The sequence below is a fragment of the Dendrobates tinctorius genome, unplaced genomic scaffold (genome assembly GCF_039654945.1).
Source record: "Dendrobates tinctorius isolate UK_male_01 unplaced genomic scaffold, ASM3965494v1 ptg000112l, whole genome shotgun sequence".
Classification (NCBI taxonomy): Eukaryota; Metazoa; Chordata; class Amphibia; order Anura; family Dendrobatidae; genus Dendrobates; species Dendrobates tinctorius.
This window is the reverse complement of record NW_027361780.1, coordinates 1,488,575-1,506,700: the sequence shown is the minus strand read 5'-3', so window position 1 is coordinate 1,506,700 and position 18,126 is coordinate 1,488,575. Positions and strand designations below refer to the sequence as shown.

At 49.5% G+C, this 18,126-nt stretch overlaps 1 protein-coding gene across 3 annotated transcripts in view; it reads left to right on the top strand.

Annotated features, from left to right (window-relative positions):
- The window catches only part of NF1 (neurofibromin 1), a 419,128-nt gene that overhangs the window by 110,970 nt on the left and 290,032 nt on the right, over window positions 1–18,126 (top strand). For all 3 annotated transcript variants that reach the window (XM_073589728.1, XM_073589727.1, XM_073589726.1), the window contains exons 22-26: window positions 13,931–14,053; window positions 15,041–15,124; window positions 15,197–15,313; window positions 16,946–17,127; window positions 17,552–17,763. In XM_073589728.1, coding sequence (XP_073445829.1) covers window positions 13,931–14,053; window positions 15,041–15,124; window positions 15,197–15,313; window positions 16,946–17,127; window positions 17,552–17,763 — 718 coding nt within the window. The remainder of the gene's footprint in view (window positions 1–13,930; window positions 14,054–15,040; window positions 15,125–15,196; window positions 15,314–16,945; window positions 17,128–17,551; window positions 17,764–18,126) is intronic.

Below are 18,126 nucleotides of genomic sequence, written 5' to 3'. Positions count from 1 at the left end.
AAACAGACAAAAAAAGATGACAACAGAGAAATGGTCTGTGATCACCCCTTGCAGAACCACTCCTTTTATGGGGGTTGTCTTGCTAACTGCCTATCATTTGTACTTGTTTGTTCCATTTGCACAACAGCAGGAGAAATTGATTCACAATCAGTGTTGCTTCATAACTGGACTGGTTGATTTCACAGAAGTGTGATTGACTTGAAGTTACATTGTGATGTTTGTGTTCCCTTTATTTACTCTGTCGCCTCATTGGGGGACACAGAACCATGGGTGTTATGCTGCTGTCCACTAGGAGGCGACACTATGCATAATCTGAAAAAGATTAACTATGGCTCCTCCTCTGCAGTATACACCCCTGGACGGCGTCAGCCTTCTCCAGTTTTTGCTTAGTGTCGCATAGGAGGCACATCTAAAGATTTTTTTCCCTTTTTTAATTTTTTTCCGTTTTTTCCTGACAGACTACAGATGAAGAAAAGTGGGTCTCCTGCGAGACCCCCGGCATGGCTCCTTCCTCGGCCCCTATTATAGGGTGCCCGGTTGAAGTTGAGGTGGCTATTCCCCATGTCGCTCCTTCCCCAGTCCCTCGGGTACTGGTTCGAAGTCGAGACCCCCCTCCTTCCCCAATTCCCTTGGGTTCTGGGTTGAGGTCGAGGCAAGGATGAAGCCCCCTGATTGTGACAGCAGCACCCTCCCTAATCCCCCTCTGGGGGCATTAGGTTGAGACCCCTCAGGTAGGGCCTGTACAAGGCAGCATTCTGCGGCTCCAAAGCCAGGGACCTCCAGCCCAGCTGCGGGCTCCTGTAGGGGCCGGGGGAGAGTGCATGCAGGCATAGCACACACAGACACAGGACTCCTGTGCCCCGGTCTCTGCGGCAGCGCCAGCTCCATAGCGCTTCAGGGGGACCCCTCGCAGGGCCCCGCTCCTGTTACTTGTCCCACCGCTATCCTGCCTTTAGATCCGGGGGGGTCTGGTTCAGATCCAGCCCCCTCCCGGACATCCGCGCCGGCCTGGAGCCCTTCTGGACATCAGACTTCAAATTTCGGCCTAGCTGAAGCCGCCGCCTCCTCCCCGCCCCCCGGATGACAAATATGACACCTTACAGTGTCATAGAAGGGGCGGATCGAGACAGGGCGCGTTTTTACATAGCTCTGCGCGCCCTTTTCAGCTCTCTGCCCCCCTTCCTCTTCCTCCTCGTCCTCTCAGCGGCCATTTCTGGGTCAGAATTGCTGCAGGAGAAGGCATTGTGACATCAGCAGCACGTCAGCCAGTCTCTGGGGGGCACAGGACTGTGAATCTATGGCGCTGGACCTAGGGGCACACTGGTGTTGGGTAAGATCACAGCTGGGTTTTCTTACTCGGCTGTGAATCCATATTCCCTTTAAGGCTCCCCTATAGGTTTCCTCTGCATAGCCACCCCTGTAGGGCCCTCTGCATAGCCAGTCCTTCTGCATTCGGTGCACTATGCCGGGCTCAAGGTACAAGAGAACCAGGCAGGACTGCTTTTATGCATTCTGCACAGCCTGTAAAACCACTCTCCCCAGTGGCAGCATGTACCCGCACTGCCGGGATTGTATCCAAAATACTGGGTCAGAACCCCAAGAGGCTCCTACCAATGCTTCAGCGTCTGCTACCACGCCAGAATGGGCTACTCAAATGTCGCAGTCTATGACGCAGTCCATAGATAACCTGACCTCCACATTACTCCAGGCTCTGCAGAATCATTTCTCGGCTATGAGCGTTACCCAGCAAAGGGACAGCTCCACAGGTCGCGTTCATCTGCGTCATCCCATAGCACACGGTCATCCCCCTCTAGGGAGAGACACCGTAGTTCCAGGTCACCTAGACCGTCCCCTCCTAGGGACAGACAACGCAGATCTCCACAGAGATCCCCGACCACAGGAGACCTCCGCCTCAGCGATACGCAGGATTCGTAAGGCATCTGTGACTCCGACTCAGGCAACGAAACGGAGAGGTCTCTGGTCCCCGGTACCCCTAGCAATGCAGCGCTAGTTGAGGACATTATCTCTTCCATCCATCGGGTGCTGGACATTTCTGATCCACCCCCGGAATCCCCAGAACACAAGATTTGCTTTGAAGGTGTTCTGAAACCGCCTAAGGTCTTCTCTAATCACCCGGAATTTCAGGCGATACTTACTAAACAGTTTTCGCAGCCCGAGAAGAAATTCACCAATCGCAAATATTTGGAGGCAAGGTACCCTTTCCCACAGAAGGACACCAAGGAGTGGACAGATCCGCCCGAAGTGGACCCTCCAGTCTCTAGGCTAGCAGCACAGACCCTCCTGTCACTGTCGGATAGCTCAACCCTTAGAGACGCAGCAGACCAGCAGGTAGAACGCATGGCTCGTTCAATTTTCGAAGCGGCAGGGGCCTCCCTGGCTCCCACGTTCGCTTCAGTCTGGGCGGCCAAAGCCATTCTGGCTTGGGCCAAAAATTTGCAGGATGGCCTCCAAGCTTCCAATCCTGAGCTGTCGGACCAAGCGGTTCAAATAGCAGTGGTAGCAGATTACATGCTTCATGCAGCTCTGGATTCCGCAAGAGGTGTAGCGGGAATAGCATCAAACGCCATCACAATCCGGCGTATCCTTTGGCTACGGGAATAGAAAGAGGACGCGGCCTCGAAAAAGTCCCTCACACACCTCCCGTACCTCGGTGGGCGACTTTTCGGTGAAAAGTTGGACACAATGATATCCATTGCCACTGGGGGGAAGAGTACCTCTCTCTCTCAACTATAACCTAAACGCACGTTCAAAAGGTGTAACCAAACACTATTCCGATCCTTTCGGAATTCTCCAGGTTGGTCCATCTCGCGTCCAGCACAAAATCGTAACCGCTCTCCATGCAGGGACGACCCATGGGCGGCGCAGAGGCCGGAAAGGACCTGGCAGCTGAAAGCAGGCCAGGCAAAGCCCAAAGGAGGAAAACCTCAGACTTTCTCCTCATCATGACTCACGAACTCCGGAAGACACCCCACCCGTAGGCTGACGACTTTTAGTCTTTCAGCAAGTCTGGCTGCCTATTACAGAAGACAGGTGGGTCAAGGAAATAGTGTCTTCCGGATACAAGATAGCGTTCACTTCCAGCCCACCAAACCGGTTCTTCCTCTCTGTTCCCCCAAAGCCGCCAGACAAGGCTCGTGCCTTTCGCCTCGCGGTTTCCTTCCTCCTTCAAGCAGCAGTTATAGTATGGGTTCCTGCAACCGAGCGCTTCCGAGGGTTCTACTCCAATCTATTTGTAGTCCCCAAAAAAGGAGGCAGCGTACGGCCCATACTGAACCTGAAATAACTCATCAAATATGTACGGGTTTGTCATTTCCGCATGGAGTCCCTTCGGTCCATCATTGCGTCCATGGAGCAGGGAGAATTTCTTGCCTCCATAGACATACAGGACGCATACCTGCACATACCGATTGCTCCCGCCCATCAGAAATTTCTCAGGTTCGCTATCGACCAGGATCACTACCAGTTCGTGGCTCTCCTGTTCGGACTCGCCACGGCTCCCAGGACGTTTACAAAAATCATGGCAGCCACCATTGACGTTCTACACTCCAGAGGCATAGTAGTCGTTCCATACCTTGACGACCTTATCATCAAGGCTCACACCTTCAAGGACTGCGAGGTCAGCGTTTCAATCACAATCAACACTCTGAGTTGCCTGTGCAGGTTTGTCAACTTGCAAAAGTCATCGACTACCCCGAGTCAGTCTGACATTCCTGGGGATGCTATTCGACACCTCCAGGGGTCTGGTGCTCCTTCCCAGGGACAAGGCACTGGCTCTCCATCTGGGAGTTCGCATACTCCTCCGCAGTCCCCCCCGATCTCTCCGGTTTGCCATGAGAGTCCTCGGCAGGATGGCAGCAGCAATGGACGCGGTACCATTTGCCCAGTTTCACCTCAGACCCCTTCAACTAGCCATCCTCAAGTCTTGGGACAGGAATCCTTTCTCCCTCGACAGGGAGTTCCGGCTACTTTCTCCCTCGACAGGGAGTTCCGGCTAACATCGAAAACAAGAAGGTCCCTGCACTGGTGGCTCAAGCCAACCTCGCTTGCAAGGGGAAAATCCTTTCTCTCAGGTCAATGGAAGGTTCTGACCACTGACGCAAGCCTGACAGGTTGGGGTGCGGTGCACCTACATCACAGGGCACAAGGCAAAGTCGTCAACACTGGAAGCGACCATGCCCATCAACGTCCTGGAGATTCGGGCCATCTTCCTGGCACTGAGAGCCTTTCATCACTTGCTGGCAGCCTCTCATATCAGAATACAGTCGGACAATGCCACGGCGGTGGCATATGTGAATCACCAAGGCGGAACCCGCAGTACCCAGGCGATGAGGAAGTGGCACATATCCTCCACTGGGCAGAAGACACGAGGTCAGTACTCTCTGCGGTCCACATTCCGGGTGTGAACTGGGAAGCCGACTTCCTCAGCAGACAAGGAATGGACTCTGGGGAGTGGTCTCTCCATCCCGAAATTTTTCACCAGATCTGCCGTCGCTGGGGGACCCAGGACGTGGACCTAATGGCATCCCATCTCAATGCCAAGGTCTCCAACTTCATGGCCAGGACACGCGATCCGCGGTCGCTCGGAGCAGTTGCCCTGGTTCAGGACTGGACCCAGTTCCAGCTTCTGTACATTTTTCCACCCCTCCCTCTGATCTCCAGAGTCATGAGGAATATCAAACAAGAGGGAGTTCCAACCATCCTGATCGCGCTGGCCCAGACGTACATGGTGCGCCGACACTTTACAACTTACAGCAGACGCCCCCTGCCGTCTCCCTGACCGTCCCGATCTTCTGTCACAAGGCCCGTTCTACCACCAGAACTCCGGGGCTCTCAATTTGACAGCGTGGCCCTTGAGACCTGGGTTCTCACCCAGGCAGGGCTCTCACCGGACGTCATTAAGACCATGATCAGGGCACGGAAGCCTTTTTTTTACCTGGTGCGAATCTCGCGGCCAGATTCCACTCCCTTATTCCCTCCCAAAGGTACTTGGTTTTCTTCTTTCGGGCCTGGACGCCAGGCTATCCCTAGGCTCGTTTAAGAGCCAGGTGTCAGCGCTCTCAGTGCTTTTCCAGAGGCGCATTGCTAACAAGCCGCAAGTAAGGACTTCTCTCCAAGGAGTTTCCCGATTAGTTCCCCTTTACAAACGTCCACTGGAAATGTGGGACCTCAACCTGGTAATGACAGCATTGCAGTCACCACCTTTCGAACCCCTTAAGGAAGTCCCACTTCACATTCTATCACAGAAGGTGGTTTTTCTGGTGGCAATCGCCTCGCTACGCAGGGTGTCTGAATTGTCAAACGGCCCTTCCTAGCCTTTCACCAGGACAAGGTGGTTCTCCGTACAGACCCATCCTTCCTTCCGAAGGTTGTGTCCAACTTCCACCTCAATGAGGAAATTTCACTGCCATCCCTTTGCCTGGTTCCGGTTCATAGCGTGGAGAAGGCTCTGCATACGCTTGACCTCGTCAGGGCATTGCGTATATGTGTCTAGGACTGCGCCCTTCCGGAAGTCTGATTCCCTTTTCCTTCTTCCGGAAGGCGTTCGCAAGGGTCTGCCAGCTTCCAAAGCTACCCTTGCCAGGTGGATCAAGTCCACCATACATGAGACCTACCGCCTTAACAATTCTCCTCTTCCGGCCTTTATCACGGCACACTCTACGCGGGCAGTAGGGGCCTCCTGGGCCATTCGGCACCAGGCTTCGGCACAACAGGTGTGTAAGGCGGCCACTTGGACTAGCCTACACACGTTTTCGAAACACTGCAGAGTTCATACCCAGTCCTCAGCGGACGCGAGCCTGGGTAGATGGGTTCTGCAGGCGGTGGTGCCCCAAGTTTAGGGACCTGTCAGCACAATATTCGTCCCTTGCATCCCACCCAGGGACTGCTTTGGGACGTCCCATGGTTCTTTGTCCCCCAATGAGGCGACAGAGTAAAGGAGATTTGTGTACTCACCGTGAAATCTTTCTCTTAGCCTCTAATTGGGGGACACAGCTCCCACCCTGTTGCCCTAACGGGCCGTTGTTATGGTTGAGTTCTCATATTGTTCTTTGAGCTCGTACATAGTGGCCTTCTTACAGGCATGGTTATGTTGTTTCTGTTATGTTCCTCCTAATGCTTTTGCACCAAACTGGAGAAGGCTGACGCCGTCCAGGGGTGTATACTGCAGAGGAGGAGCCATAGTTAATCTTTTTCAGATTTTCAAAAAATTTCGGGATGGAGAGACCACTCCCCCAAGTCCATTCCTTGTCTGCTGAGGTAGTCGGCTTCCCAGTTGTCCACACCCAGAACGTGGACCGCAGAGAGTACCGACCTCACGTCCTCCGCCCAGTGGAGGATATGTGTCACTTCTTTCATCGCCTGGATGCTGCGTGTCCCGCCTTGATGGTTCACGTATGCCACCGCCGTGGCATTGTCCGACTGTATTCTAACATAAGAGGCCGCCAGCAAGTGATGAAAGGCTCTCAATGCTAGGAAGATGGCCCGAATCTCCAGGACGTTGATGGGCATGGTCGCTTCCATTGGTGACCACTTGCCTTGTGCCCTGTGATGTAGGTGCACCGCACCCCAACCTGTCAGGCTTGCGTCGGTGGTCAGAACCTTCCATTGACCTGAGAGAAAGCATTTTCCCCTTGCAAGCGAGGTTGGCTTAAGCCACCAGTGCAGGGACCTTCTTGTTTTCCATGTTAGCCGGAACTCCCTGTTGAGGGAGAAAGGATTCCTGTCCCAGGACTTGAGGATGGCCAGTTGAAGAGGTCTGAGGTGAAACTGGGGAAATGGTACCGCCTCCATTGCTGCTGCCATCCTGCCGAGGACTCTCATGGCAAACCGGAGAGGTCGGGGGGGATTGCGGAGGAGTATGCGAACTCCTAGACGGAGAGCCAGTGTCTTGTCCCTGGGGAGGAGCACCAGACCCCTGGAGGTGTCGAATAGCATCCCCAGGAAGGTCACGTCCCTGCCTCCCTCACAGCCCTCTGGCAGAAAGCATGGAAGCCATTCAAGCAGCAGTCGCCCCAGCCGCAGGTCGGGGCACTCCTCAAGGTCCAAAGAGCGCGGGTCAGGTGCTCCGACGCAGCCTCCAAATCCGGTACCCTTGATTACGGGTGGTGAGTGATCTTCGTGAATGTCAGCAGTATATTAATAGGGGGTTTTTCTATTGTATGCTTCACCCTGTAGGAAAGGCCCAGAAAAGCAGGAAGCAAGAAGAACAATAGGGATTGTGCTATATGTAAATCTCCCCTAGCAAGAGACTGGCAAAAAGATCTCTGTGCTTCGTGCATTCAGCGGACTATGGCGGAGGAAGCGCCTAGTTTCGCAGCCAATCTAATATCTGCCCTCAGGTCAGAAATGGAAGGCTCAATTAAGTCCTTATTGAAAAAAGGGAAAAAAAGCAGGAAGGATTTCCCTAGTTCCCCCTCAGATTCCGCATCAGTATCATCTCAGGCGGAAAAATCATCCTCCTCAGACTCCTCAGATAGTGACACAGGGGGTAAGCCATGTTTCCCTGTAGAAGATACAGATGCCCTCCTAAAGGCCATTAGAACCACAATGGGCCTACAGGAAGAAAGGGCGGCTAAAACCCTAGAGGACGTCATGTTTGGGGGGCTTCAGGAGAGGAAAAAACGAACCTTTCCAGTAAACGCGAAAATCCAGGCGCTTATTGAGAAGGAGTGGAAAAAGCCTGAAAAATCGGGGGCCCTTCCATCCGCTTCTAAGAGGCGATACCCCTTTGAATACAAGGATACGGAAATATGGGACAAAGTCCCAAAAATAGATGCAGCGGTGTCCAGGTCTTCCAAAAGGTCGGCCCTGCCCTTGGAAGACGCAGGGGTTCTTAGAGACCCGCTAGACAAAAAAGCGGACTCATATTTGAGGCACGCATGGGAAGCGACAGCAGGAGGTCTTAAGCCGGCGATAGCGGGCACCTGCACGGCACGCTCCCTCATGATCTGGCTGCAGCAGTTAGAAGAGAAGCTGGCGTCAAGAGTCCCAAGAGAGAAGATCTTATCAGACATGTATCTCTTGCACGGGGCAGCGGCTTTTCTGGCAGATACCTCGGCGGACTCTATGCGATTAACAGCCAGAGCAGCGTCACTATCAAATGCTGCTAGACGCGCGTTATGGCTTAAGGGCTGTCCGGGTGACCTTCAGTCCAAGGCCAAATTGTGCTCTCTCCCCTGCGATGGCCGATTCCTGCTCGGCAAGAACTTGGACGATATTCTGGAGAAAGCAGGCGATAAGAAAAAAGGCTTCCCCAGATTCCCTATGGATCAGAGGAGACAGCCCTTTCGGAGGGGGAGATTCAATAGAGGGCGTCCTCCCGCTGACAGAAGAAGATGGGAGGATAAAAAGAAGAAAGAATCAGGGTTTATGTTTGGTGGAGGCACCTCCACCTCCAAAAAGTCACCACAGTGACGCCAGTATTCCAGTAGGAGCGAGATTGGCACTCTTTTTCCAGGCCTGGGAAAAGATCTCCTCCAACACCTGGATTCTGAGCATCCTAAAAGAAGGCCTGAAAATCCCCTTTATTCGTCAGCCAAAATCCGTGGTCGTCATCACACCTATCAGGAAGATGACCGAAGAACAACTGGCCTTAGAAACAGAAATCCTGAGCCTGATAGACAAGCGGGTACTGTCCGAGGTGCCACGCTTACAGGAAGGAAAGGGGTTTTATTCACCCCTTTTCCTAATAAAAAAACCGGATCAGTCATTCAGGACAATCATAAATCTCAGACGCCTCAATCTATGGATAAAGAACCCGACCTTCAAGATGGAATCAGTAACTACGGCAGTGAAGCTGCTACATCAAGATTGCTTCATGGCCGTAGTCGATTTAAAGGATGCGTATTACCACATCCCTATCCATCCAGATTACCAGAAATACCTGAGGGTAGCGCTTTATATTCAGGGCACACTAAGGCACTTTCAGTTCAGGGCTCTTCCATTTGGCATATCCATAGCCCCGAGGGTCTTCACCAAGGTCATAGCGGAAGTGACAGCCTTTCTCCGGATTCACGATACGGTCATAATACCATACCTGGACGATTTTCTTATAGTGGGCAGTTCAGAGGACCACTGTACAGCACAGCTGACTCAGGTGATCAACACCTTGCAAGAGTTAGGGTGGATAGTCAATTTCAAAAAATCAAAATTACAACCCCTAAAGAAACAGACCTTCCTAGGATTTATACTGGACTCAGAAAGGCAAGAGTGTCTGCTCCCAGAGTCCAAGATAGAGAAGGTGCAAAATCTGGCCTTGGCGGGCCGAAACCAACCATGTATGACATTAAGAAAAGCAATGTCCCTGCTAGGTACCCTAACATCCTGTATTCCGGCGGTCAGGTGGGCTCAGTTTCACACCCGGCAACTCCAGGGGGAGATACTAAGAGCACAAAGATCGCTAAGAGGGCGTTTGGAAGGAAAGCTGGAGCTTTCCTTAAAAACCAGAGACTCTCTCAACTGGTGGCTGAACGAGACAAATCTGACCTTAGGAATACCATGGGACAAACAGGCGACAGATATAATTTTAACAGATGCAAGCTCCTCGGGTTGGGGGGCACACCTAAGGGGCCTCATAGGTCAGGGTTCCTGGACACCTCAAGAAAGGAAGGCATCCTCCAACCTGAGAGAACTGTGGGCAGTGGGCAAGGCCCTAAACCACTTCATTCCGCTACTCCAGGGTCAAGATGTACGCATCATGTCAGACAACAAGGTAGCAGTGGCATACATCAACCACCAAGGAGGGACAAGATCACACTCCTTAATGGAAGCAGCAACAGACATTCTGAGCAGGGCAGAGGATCACCTACACTCCGTGACAGCCCTACACATAAAAGGGGCAGAAAACATAGAGGCAGATTTCCTGAGTCGCAATACCCTGAGGCAAGGAGAATGGGCACTAAACCGATCCATTTTTCAAAAGTTAATTCAGCTTTGGGGGGAACCGGTGATAGACCTCTTTGCAAACAAGCACAACAGGCAAACAGAAAGGTTCTGCTCTCTAAACCCAAGGGAAAACCCATGGGCAGTGGACTCATTGCACATCCAGTGGAACTTCAGACAGGCTTACGCGTTCCCCCCAGTAGCTCTGATCCCGACTGTGGTAAGAAAAATCAGAAACGATCAAGCCAGGGTGATTCTAATAGCTCCATTTTGGCCAAAAAGGCCCTGGTTCGCTCTGCTACGGAAGATGTCCCTCTCCGATCCTTGGGTTCTGCCAGAAATCCCGGACCTACTAGTTCAGGGTCCAATATTGCACGCTCAGGTCAAAGGATTCCATCTGACGGCGTGGAATTTGAAAGGTCGCTTTTAATAGATAGGGGGTTCTCCCCTGGGCTGGTGGCCACTCTGCAAAAAAGCAGGAAACCGGTGACTACTAACATCTACGGCAGAACATGGGATAAGTTCCTACAGTTCTTGGGTAAGCCGTTAGGGAAAGAACCCCCGATTAGTGACATCCTAGAGTTCTTACAATCTGGGTTGCAGATGGGGTTAGCAGTAAACACACTTAAGGTTCAGGTGTCGGCACTAGGGGCGCTCTACAATTGCAAACTGGCATCAGATAGGTGGATAGCCAGATTTATTAAATCCTGCCATAGAGCTAGGCCTATTCCAATACCTAGAATAGCCCCCTGGGATTTAAACCTGGTGTTAGAAGCCCTTACAAAAGAACCGTATGAGCCATTACATCAGCTACCCCTAAAGTTTTTGACCCTAAAAACGATCCTGTTAGTAGCCCTCACATCAGCCCGCAGGATAAGCGACTTACAGGCTCTCTCAGTAAATCCTCCTTATACGCAAGTCTTTCAGGATAGGGTAGTGTTAAGAACAGACTCCAGTTATCTGCCCAAGGTAGTGTCAGATTTCCATCGGGGTCAGGAAATTGTTCTTCCATCCTTTTGCGAAAATCCAAAAAATCTGGGGGAGGAAAAATTCCATAGTCTGGATGTTAAAAGAGCTCTTGTAGAATATATATCTGCCACTAGCCAGTGGAGGAGGTCACAGTCCCTATTCGTAGCTTTTCAGGGTGCCAGGAAAGGCTATGGGGTTTCAAAAGGGACTATTGCTAGATGGATCAGGGAAGCCATTAGTGTAGCCTATTCAGCTAGTGGTATCCCGATTCCTGACGGCATCAAGGCTCATTCCACCAGAGCCGTGGCGACCTCCTGGGCTGAAAAGGCAGAGGTATCAATCGAACAAATTTGTAAGGCCGCTACCTGGGCCTCACCTTCAACCTTCTTTAAGCACTATAGATTAAATCTATCCTCCTCTGCTGACTTAACCTTTGGTAGAAGGGTGCTGCAAGCGGTGGTCCCTCCCTAAGGTGTTTCGAAGTCTCCAAAAATCTCTCAGGTGGTGCTGTCATGGGTGAAGGGAAAACCACCATGGTTACTTACCGGTAGCCGGTTTTTCCGGAACCCATGACAGCACCCGTACATTCCCCCCCTTTTTCACTGTATGGTGTGCACAATTAGTAGGGTGTTTTGAGTGTTGTGGTGTTGGATTAAACATGTAACTAACCGGGAAGTCCTCTCAATGCTCTGTAACCCAACTGAAGCGGGGGAGAGGTGCCGCCCCTTATGTCTCAGTAGGTTCCTGTCCTGGCGGGGCGGATCCCTCTCTCAGGTGGTGCTGTCATGGGTTCCGGAAAAACCGGCTACCGGTAAGTAACCATGGTGGTTTCGTTGTCTGAGTTAGTCACATATGCCTTCTGAGTCTTGCGCATTGCTAAGGAGCTCCCTAGCGGGTGAACTAGGGCGGAGGTCTTCTGTGGTCGGGGATCGTTGTGGAGATCCGCGTTGTCTGTCTGTCAGGGGACGATGAAGGTGATCTAGAGCTACCGTGTCTCTCCCTGGAGGGAGACGAACGAGTGCTATGTGAGGACACAGATGAACGTCTGAGACTGTCGGAAGCGGCATGTCCCTGAGACAGGCTGTCCCTTTGCTGGGTAACGTTCATAGCCGAGACATGAGCCTGCAGTAGTGTGGAGGTCGTTATTCATAGACTGTGTCATAGACTGCAACATCTGAGTAGCCGATTCCGGCGTGGTTGCAGGCGCAGAAGCGTTGGTAGGGACGTCTTGGGGTTTGGACCCAGTGTTTCGGGTACAGTCCCGGCAGTGCGGGTACGTGCTGCCACTGGGGAGAGTGGACTTGCAGGCTGTGCAGAATGCATAAAAACAGTCTTGCCTGGTCCTCTTACTTGAGCCCGACATAGTGCTTAGAGGCTGGCTAGCAGGGGCCTTACAGGGGTGGCTGTGCAGAGGGAAGTATAGGGGAACGTTATAGGTAATATGAATTCCCAACTGGGTAAGGGAACCCAGCTGTGATCTTACCCCACCGGTGTGCCCCTAGATCCAGCGCCGACAATTGACGGTCCTGTGCCACCAGAGAATGCGGTGTTGCTTCAGCTATGTTTTCTGCTGCCGCAAGATGGCCACCGGGATTCTGAGGTGGAGGAGGAAGTGGGCGGAGAGCTGAAAAGGGTGCGCTGAGCTATGTAAAAGCGTGCCCTTCCTGCCTCGATCCGCCCCTTCTATGACACTGCAGAGTGTCATTTTCGTCATCTGGGGGGCGGGAATAAGGCGGCGACTTCGGCTAGGCCGAAGCCGCGGCCTAAATTTGAGACCTCCTGCCCAGAAGGGCTCCAGGACGGCGCGGTTGTCCGGGGGGTGGTCGAATTTAACCCAGACCCCCCTGGAAGGGGGTGGTCGGATTTAACCCAGACCCCCCTGGAATGAAAGGAAGGCTAGCGGTGGGGTCATGAGCGCGAACGGGGCGTACACTAAGCAAAAACTTGGAGAAGGCTGACGCCGTCCAGGGGTGTATACTGCAGAGGAGGAGCCAAAGTTAATCTTTTTCCGATTCAGCATAGTGTAGCCTCCTAGTGGACAGCAGCATAACACCCATGGTTGTGTCCCCCAATGAGGCGACAGAGTAAGTTGTCCACTGCTAGGGCAACTTTTTCTCTTACCCTTCGCTTGGCCTCCATAAAATAATAAAGCTTATACGCCATTCCCGCGATGTCAGCACTCCGACTCTCGGGTTTCCCGTGCTGTTGTAGTGATGCCGGCGCCCAATTTGCGCCAGCTTCCATGTCTCTGCCTCATGTCGAATTGAGCAGGAAGAGGAAGTCAGGTATCAACTGCAGCCCGGACTTCCTCTTCATGTTTGATTTGTCCGAAGGCAGAGACAGGGACGCCTGCGCTGATTGGGCGCTGGCATAACGTGTCCCAACAGCAGCACCATATCCCTGAGACCGCGAGTGCCAACACCATGGGAACGGCCCAAGCACATGAGGTAAGTATAGGCTTTATTATTTTATGGGGGCTAAACATTTGGATCAAGAAGGGGTTCTCCCAGTAGTGGATAACCTTTTTAAGAACCGCAGCCGCAGTTCATCTCTAGCTGCATTTTTTTGAGACAGACACCAGCTATTTAATATAGCCGATATTCGTAGCTTGTAGCGAGAGCTTGGTTCCTGAGCTGCAATCAAGTACATGATTCAGTTGGATAGGTCATCAATAACCGATCACTGGAAGTATGCTTAGGTCATAAGATGTATCCAGATCCTTATAATGAACACACACTGAACATGGACAAAGCCGTTGTGAAGATAGGCTGGTGAGCTTTGGTTTACGTTTCAATTGTAATCCTGTCATTGATGATACAGAGACTGCTGTAAACGCTTTTTTAAAAAGCACAGCAAGACAGCAAGTATAAGTCTGTCATTAGGTTTAGTGGTCAGTGTGATACATACCTATGTATCCCAATGGTTACTTTTTTTTTGTTTTTTTGAGAAGTTCAGTGGGTGTTAATTTGTCCTTTTCAATCTTTCTATGTTTTAGCACTTGTTAATAGATCTAAATCAGACATTTATATGCAATCTTATTTGCGAAGCAATGTTTTTATAGGTATGTTCGTGTGCTGGGGAACATGGTGCATGCCATTCAGGTCAAGACAAAGCTTTGTCAACTGGTTGAAGTGATGATGGAACGAAGGGACGATCTTTCATTCTGTCAAGAAATGAAATTCAGGTGGGTACCCTATTTATATTTATACTGCAGTAAAACTTCAGACAGGCTTCTGGGCACATTGTGAAGAGGATACATGTACTAATAAATGCTCTGTCTAGAGACTGCTTGCTGGCTTTTATTACTCTGTAGCTGCTTGATACTACCTTAAAGGGGCTGAATAGGACTTTAAAAACCTTTCCTTAGCAACTTTTAGGCTGTGTGCACACATTGCGGATTCTGCTGCGTTTCCGCAGCTGTTTTGGCCCTGCGGAAACGCAGCAGTTCTGCAGACATGGTACAGTACCATGTAACCCTATGGCTTTTCAAAACCGCTGTGCTCACGCTGCGTTTTTTTCCGCGCGGTTTTGCTGCGGTTTACAAACCGCAGCATGTCAATTGATTGGGCGGTTTCACACCTTTAACATAGTAGAGGTGTGAAACCGCAGGTCACTTTACCTGCGGATCCACGCGGAAAAACCCGCAGGTGAATCTGCAACATGTGCACATAGCCTTAGTAGACTCTTTAGCCGTTGGAAGTCCATAGCTCCAGACACTGATTAGTGGCCATTCTTGGGTACTGCAGCTCTGCTCCCGTTCAGTTGGAAACTATATCGTGTTATTTTCATGAGCCCTCTCCAAAGGCTTTATTCACACTGTATACATAATGTCTCACCAAGGACAACATCTGCAAGGAGTTTGTATGTTCTTCCTGTGTTTGCGTGGGTCTCCTCCGGGTACTCTGGTTTTCTCCCACACTCCAAAAACATACTGATAGGGAATTTAGATTGTGAGCCCCATCGGGGACAGCAATGACAATGTATGAAAAAGGGCTGAGGAATATGTTAGCGCTATATAAAAATAAAAATTATTATTATTAATGTGTCAATAAACCCAAACAAGCAGGCAACACTTTTAATACAAATTTTTTTTGTTTGTTTTAATACATTAATGAAGTGCAGTGTAAATTGTAATGGTTTTCTTTGCTTCTGCTTTTTGCTTTGCTTTTAGAAATAAAATGGTTGAATATTTGACTGACTGGGTAATGGGGACATCCAATCAAGCTGCGGATGAAGATGTAAAATGCCTAACAAGGTACTGAAATTTTCAGCGTTTCTGACACCTGAGTTTGTAAATATCTGCTACATAATGTTATGTCTTCTTCAGGGACCTCGATCAGGCGAGCATGGAGGCTGTAGTGTCTCTTCTTGCTGGCCTACCTCTTCAGCCTGAGGAAGGAGATGGAGTAGAATTAATGGAAGCCAAGTCACAATTGTTCCTCAAGTATGTGTGTTGTATATTGTAACTATATTTCTCTTCGGTGATGTTTTATCCGTACTTTTCACGTGTGCATAACACATCCATTGACATTTCTGCTGGTGTTCATATGTCTGTGATTTGTACACAGATCAAAATCAAGCAACCAAGTCCATGGGTCTTGTTAAAATATTTTTCCATTACAATGGGCAGCAGAAGCCTTTCTTTTCAATAGAAGAAAATCACAGATGTAGCTCTCATGGTAAAAAAAATCTGATTCAAAACAATGATGAACAGTTCAGTGTTATGTTTTTTCCATCCACGTACATGAGAAAAAACTAACATCTGATTAAGGCCTAAACTCTTAGCCTAAAGGTACTGTCACACTTAGCGATGTACCAGCGATCCCCACCAGCGATATGACGCGGTCAGGATCGCTGGTACATCGCTAAGTGGTCGCTAGTGAGCTGCCACACAGGCAGATCTCACTAGCGACATCGCTGGGGACGTGGATCGCTACTTACCTGTCACACCAGGCGATCCTGCGTCCTCCCGCCCGGCTCCACGCGTCGCTCGTCCTCACAGCAGGAAGCGCCACAGGAAGCTGACGACGAGAAACAGTCCTGAACGTTCTCGCGCGATCAGCGATAACCAGCGGGGGAGCCGGTCGTAGGTAAGTATCAGACACAGCGATATCGCTAGCAATATCGCTATAACGTCACTAGTTATAGCGATATTGCTAGCGATATCTCTTAGTGTGACATGCCCTTTATGCTAGTTTCATTGATTAATGTTCCTAACCTCCACATACAAATGTACACTCATTGGAGCATACATCTGTTCTCAAAGGACCCCTCCAGAGCTGACCTATGCCCCTTAAGATCAAAAGAAATGGGCATGTCGAAGTCTAACATGTCCGAGCCTTTGCACCACTGATATCTGCCCTCATATATGGTCAGTCGTGGCCAAGGTTGACTGGTTTGATCACTTATGGCACCAGATCCTTCAAACGCCTGTAGACAAGAAAAAAAAAAAAGGAATCTGTTAATGTTACATAGAGAAAAATGTTTGACTCTTGTCTGAGCTCAATTTATATGATATATAAATATATATTATATATTTATAATCAAAAAAGAGGGCAGCACTACCAAAACTATACAATTGGTGCAAGACCTATTCAGCAGTGTCCAAACATCCGAATTAATAAATCAAGAAAAATAGGCAGCACTCCAAATTAAATGTGAAAAAAGTGGATACTTTACCAATCCTCAGGTGGCGACGTTTCGACGGTGACCCGTCTTGAGGATCCGTAAAGTATCCCTCTTTTTCACATTCAATTTGGAGTGCTGCCTATTTTTCTTGAGAGAGATATATAATATATATATATATATATATATATATTTCATTCATTCAGCATTTTCATCTATTGCTCATAGTGGAGAGATGACCGGCTTCTCCGATGACCAATTCTCGATCTGGATAGCTGAACACGTCCGAATATTTTATGGTTGCCCATGATGTTAAATGGCTGCCATGTAATGTGTATTAAAGGTGTGGCCACAGACAGTGTTTTGGGAATTCTTCTCGGAAGTAGAAGTAGTAGAATGTTCCCTCAGTTTCATACCTAATATATAACTAATAGTTTTAATCTCTTGTTAGGTATTTCACCCTGTTCATGAATTTACTAAATGACTGTAGTGAAGTAGAAGATGATGGGACCCAGACTGGGGGAAGGAAGCGAGGAATGTCACGGCGATTGGCTTCCTTAAGACATTGTACGGTCTTGGCTATGTCAAATCTGTTAAATGCCAATGTAGATAGTGGCCTTATGCACTCAATAGGTGAGTTCTCATTGGGATGCATTGTCTAAAAATGTATCTTATTTTAAAAAGAAACGTTATGCCTTTAGAATGGTTTTTGCCTTTTTTGTGACTGAAGTAGATGAAATATGAAATTTTCCTACTTTTCTGTCTCCTATCAAACGCATTCATTAGCTTTGTGCTGATGAAGCAATATATGGACGGATCCGATTCAGCACATTTGGACTTTTATCAGCACTGGGCAGACATTCTCCTGGGAAAACGCGCAAATAGATAAATGGTCATTTACATTATTCTTGCTCAGCATTGCTTAACTATCCATATCTTCCTGCTAAGTCTTTTTTCCAATATTCCGGTGGCACAAAGTTCAAGTCTGAGGGCCACTTTTTCTACGTAAGGTCATGTGGAGCTTTTTTTTTTCTCATGGCAACCTTTGTATTTCTAGGTCTTGGTTATCATAAAGATCTACAGACAAGAGCTACTTTTATGGAAGTCCTTACAAAAATCCTGCAACAGGGGACAGAATTTGACACGTTGGCTGAAACGGTTTTGGCTGATCGCTTTGAAAGACTGGTGGAATTGGTCACAATGATGGGGGACCAAGGGGAATTGCCTATTGCGATGGCTCTAGCCAATGTTGTTCCTTGCTCACAGTGGGTCAGTTAGTCTTTGTATTTATTTGTATTGCTTTGTGTTTTAACAAAAAGTTTATGTATCTAATACATTAAGCAATAATCAGTTTGGCATTGCCTGTCTGTCACGTAAATGTTTTATATGTAGGGCTGAATATCTGTAGATAACATCTCATGGAGCCTACGGTGGAAGAGATGTCTTGCTAAGTATGCTCAGGGAATTGGGATTATAGTTGAGGCTGAGCTGACCCCAGTCCCTGAACGGTATTTTGGATAACAGTCCTAAAGAGAGTGAATGGAGTGGAAGTGAGCATTCAAATGGGATCATGCAAGCCCTGTTTTCGGGATTGCTATGGATTCCAGTGGTAGGTCACCCAGCCATCAGTAA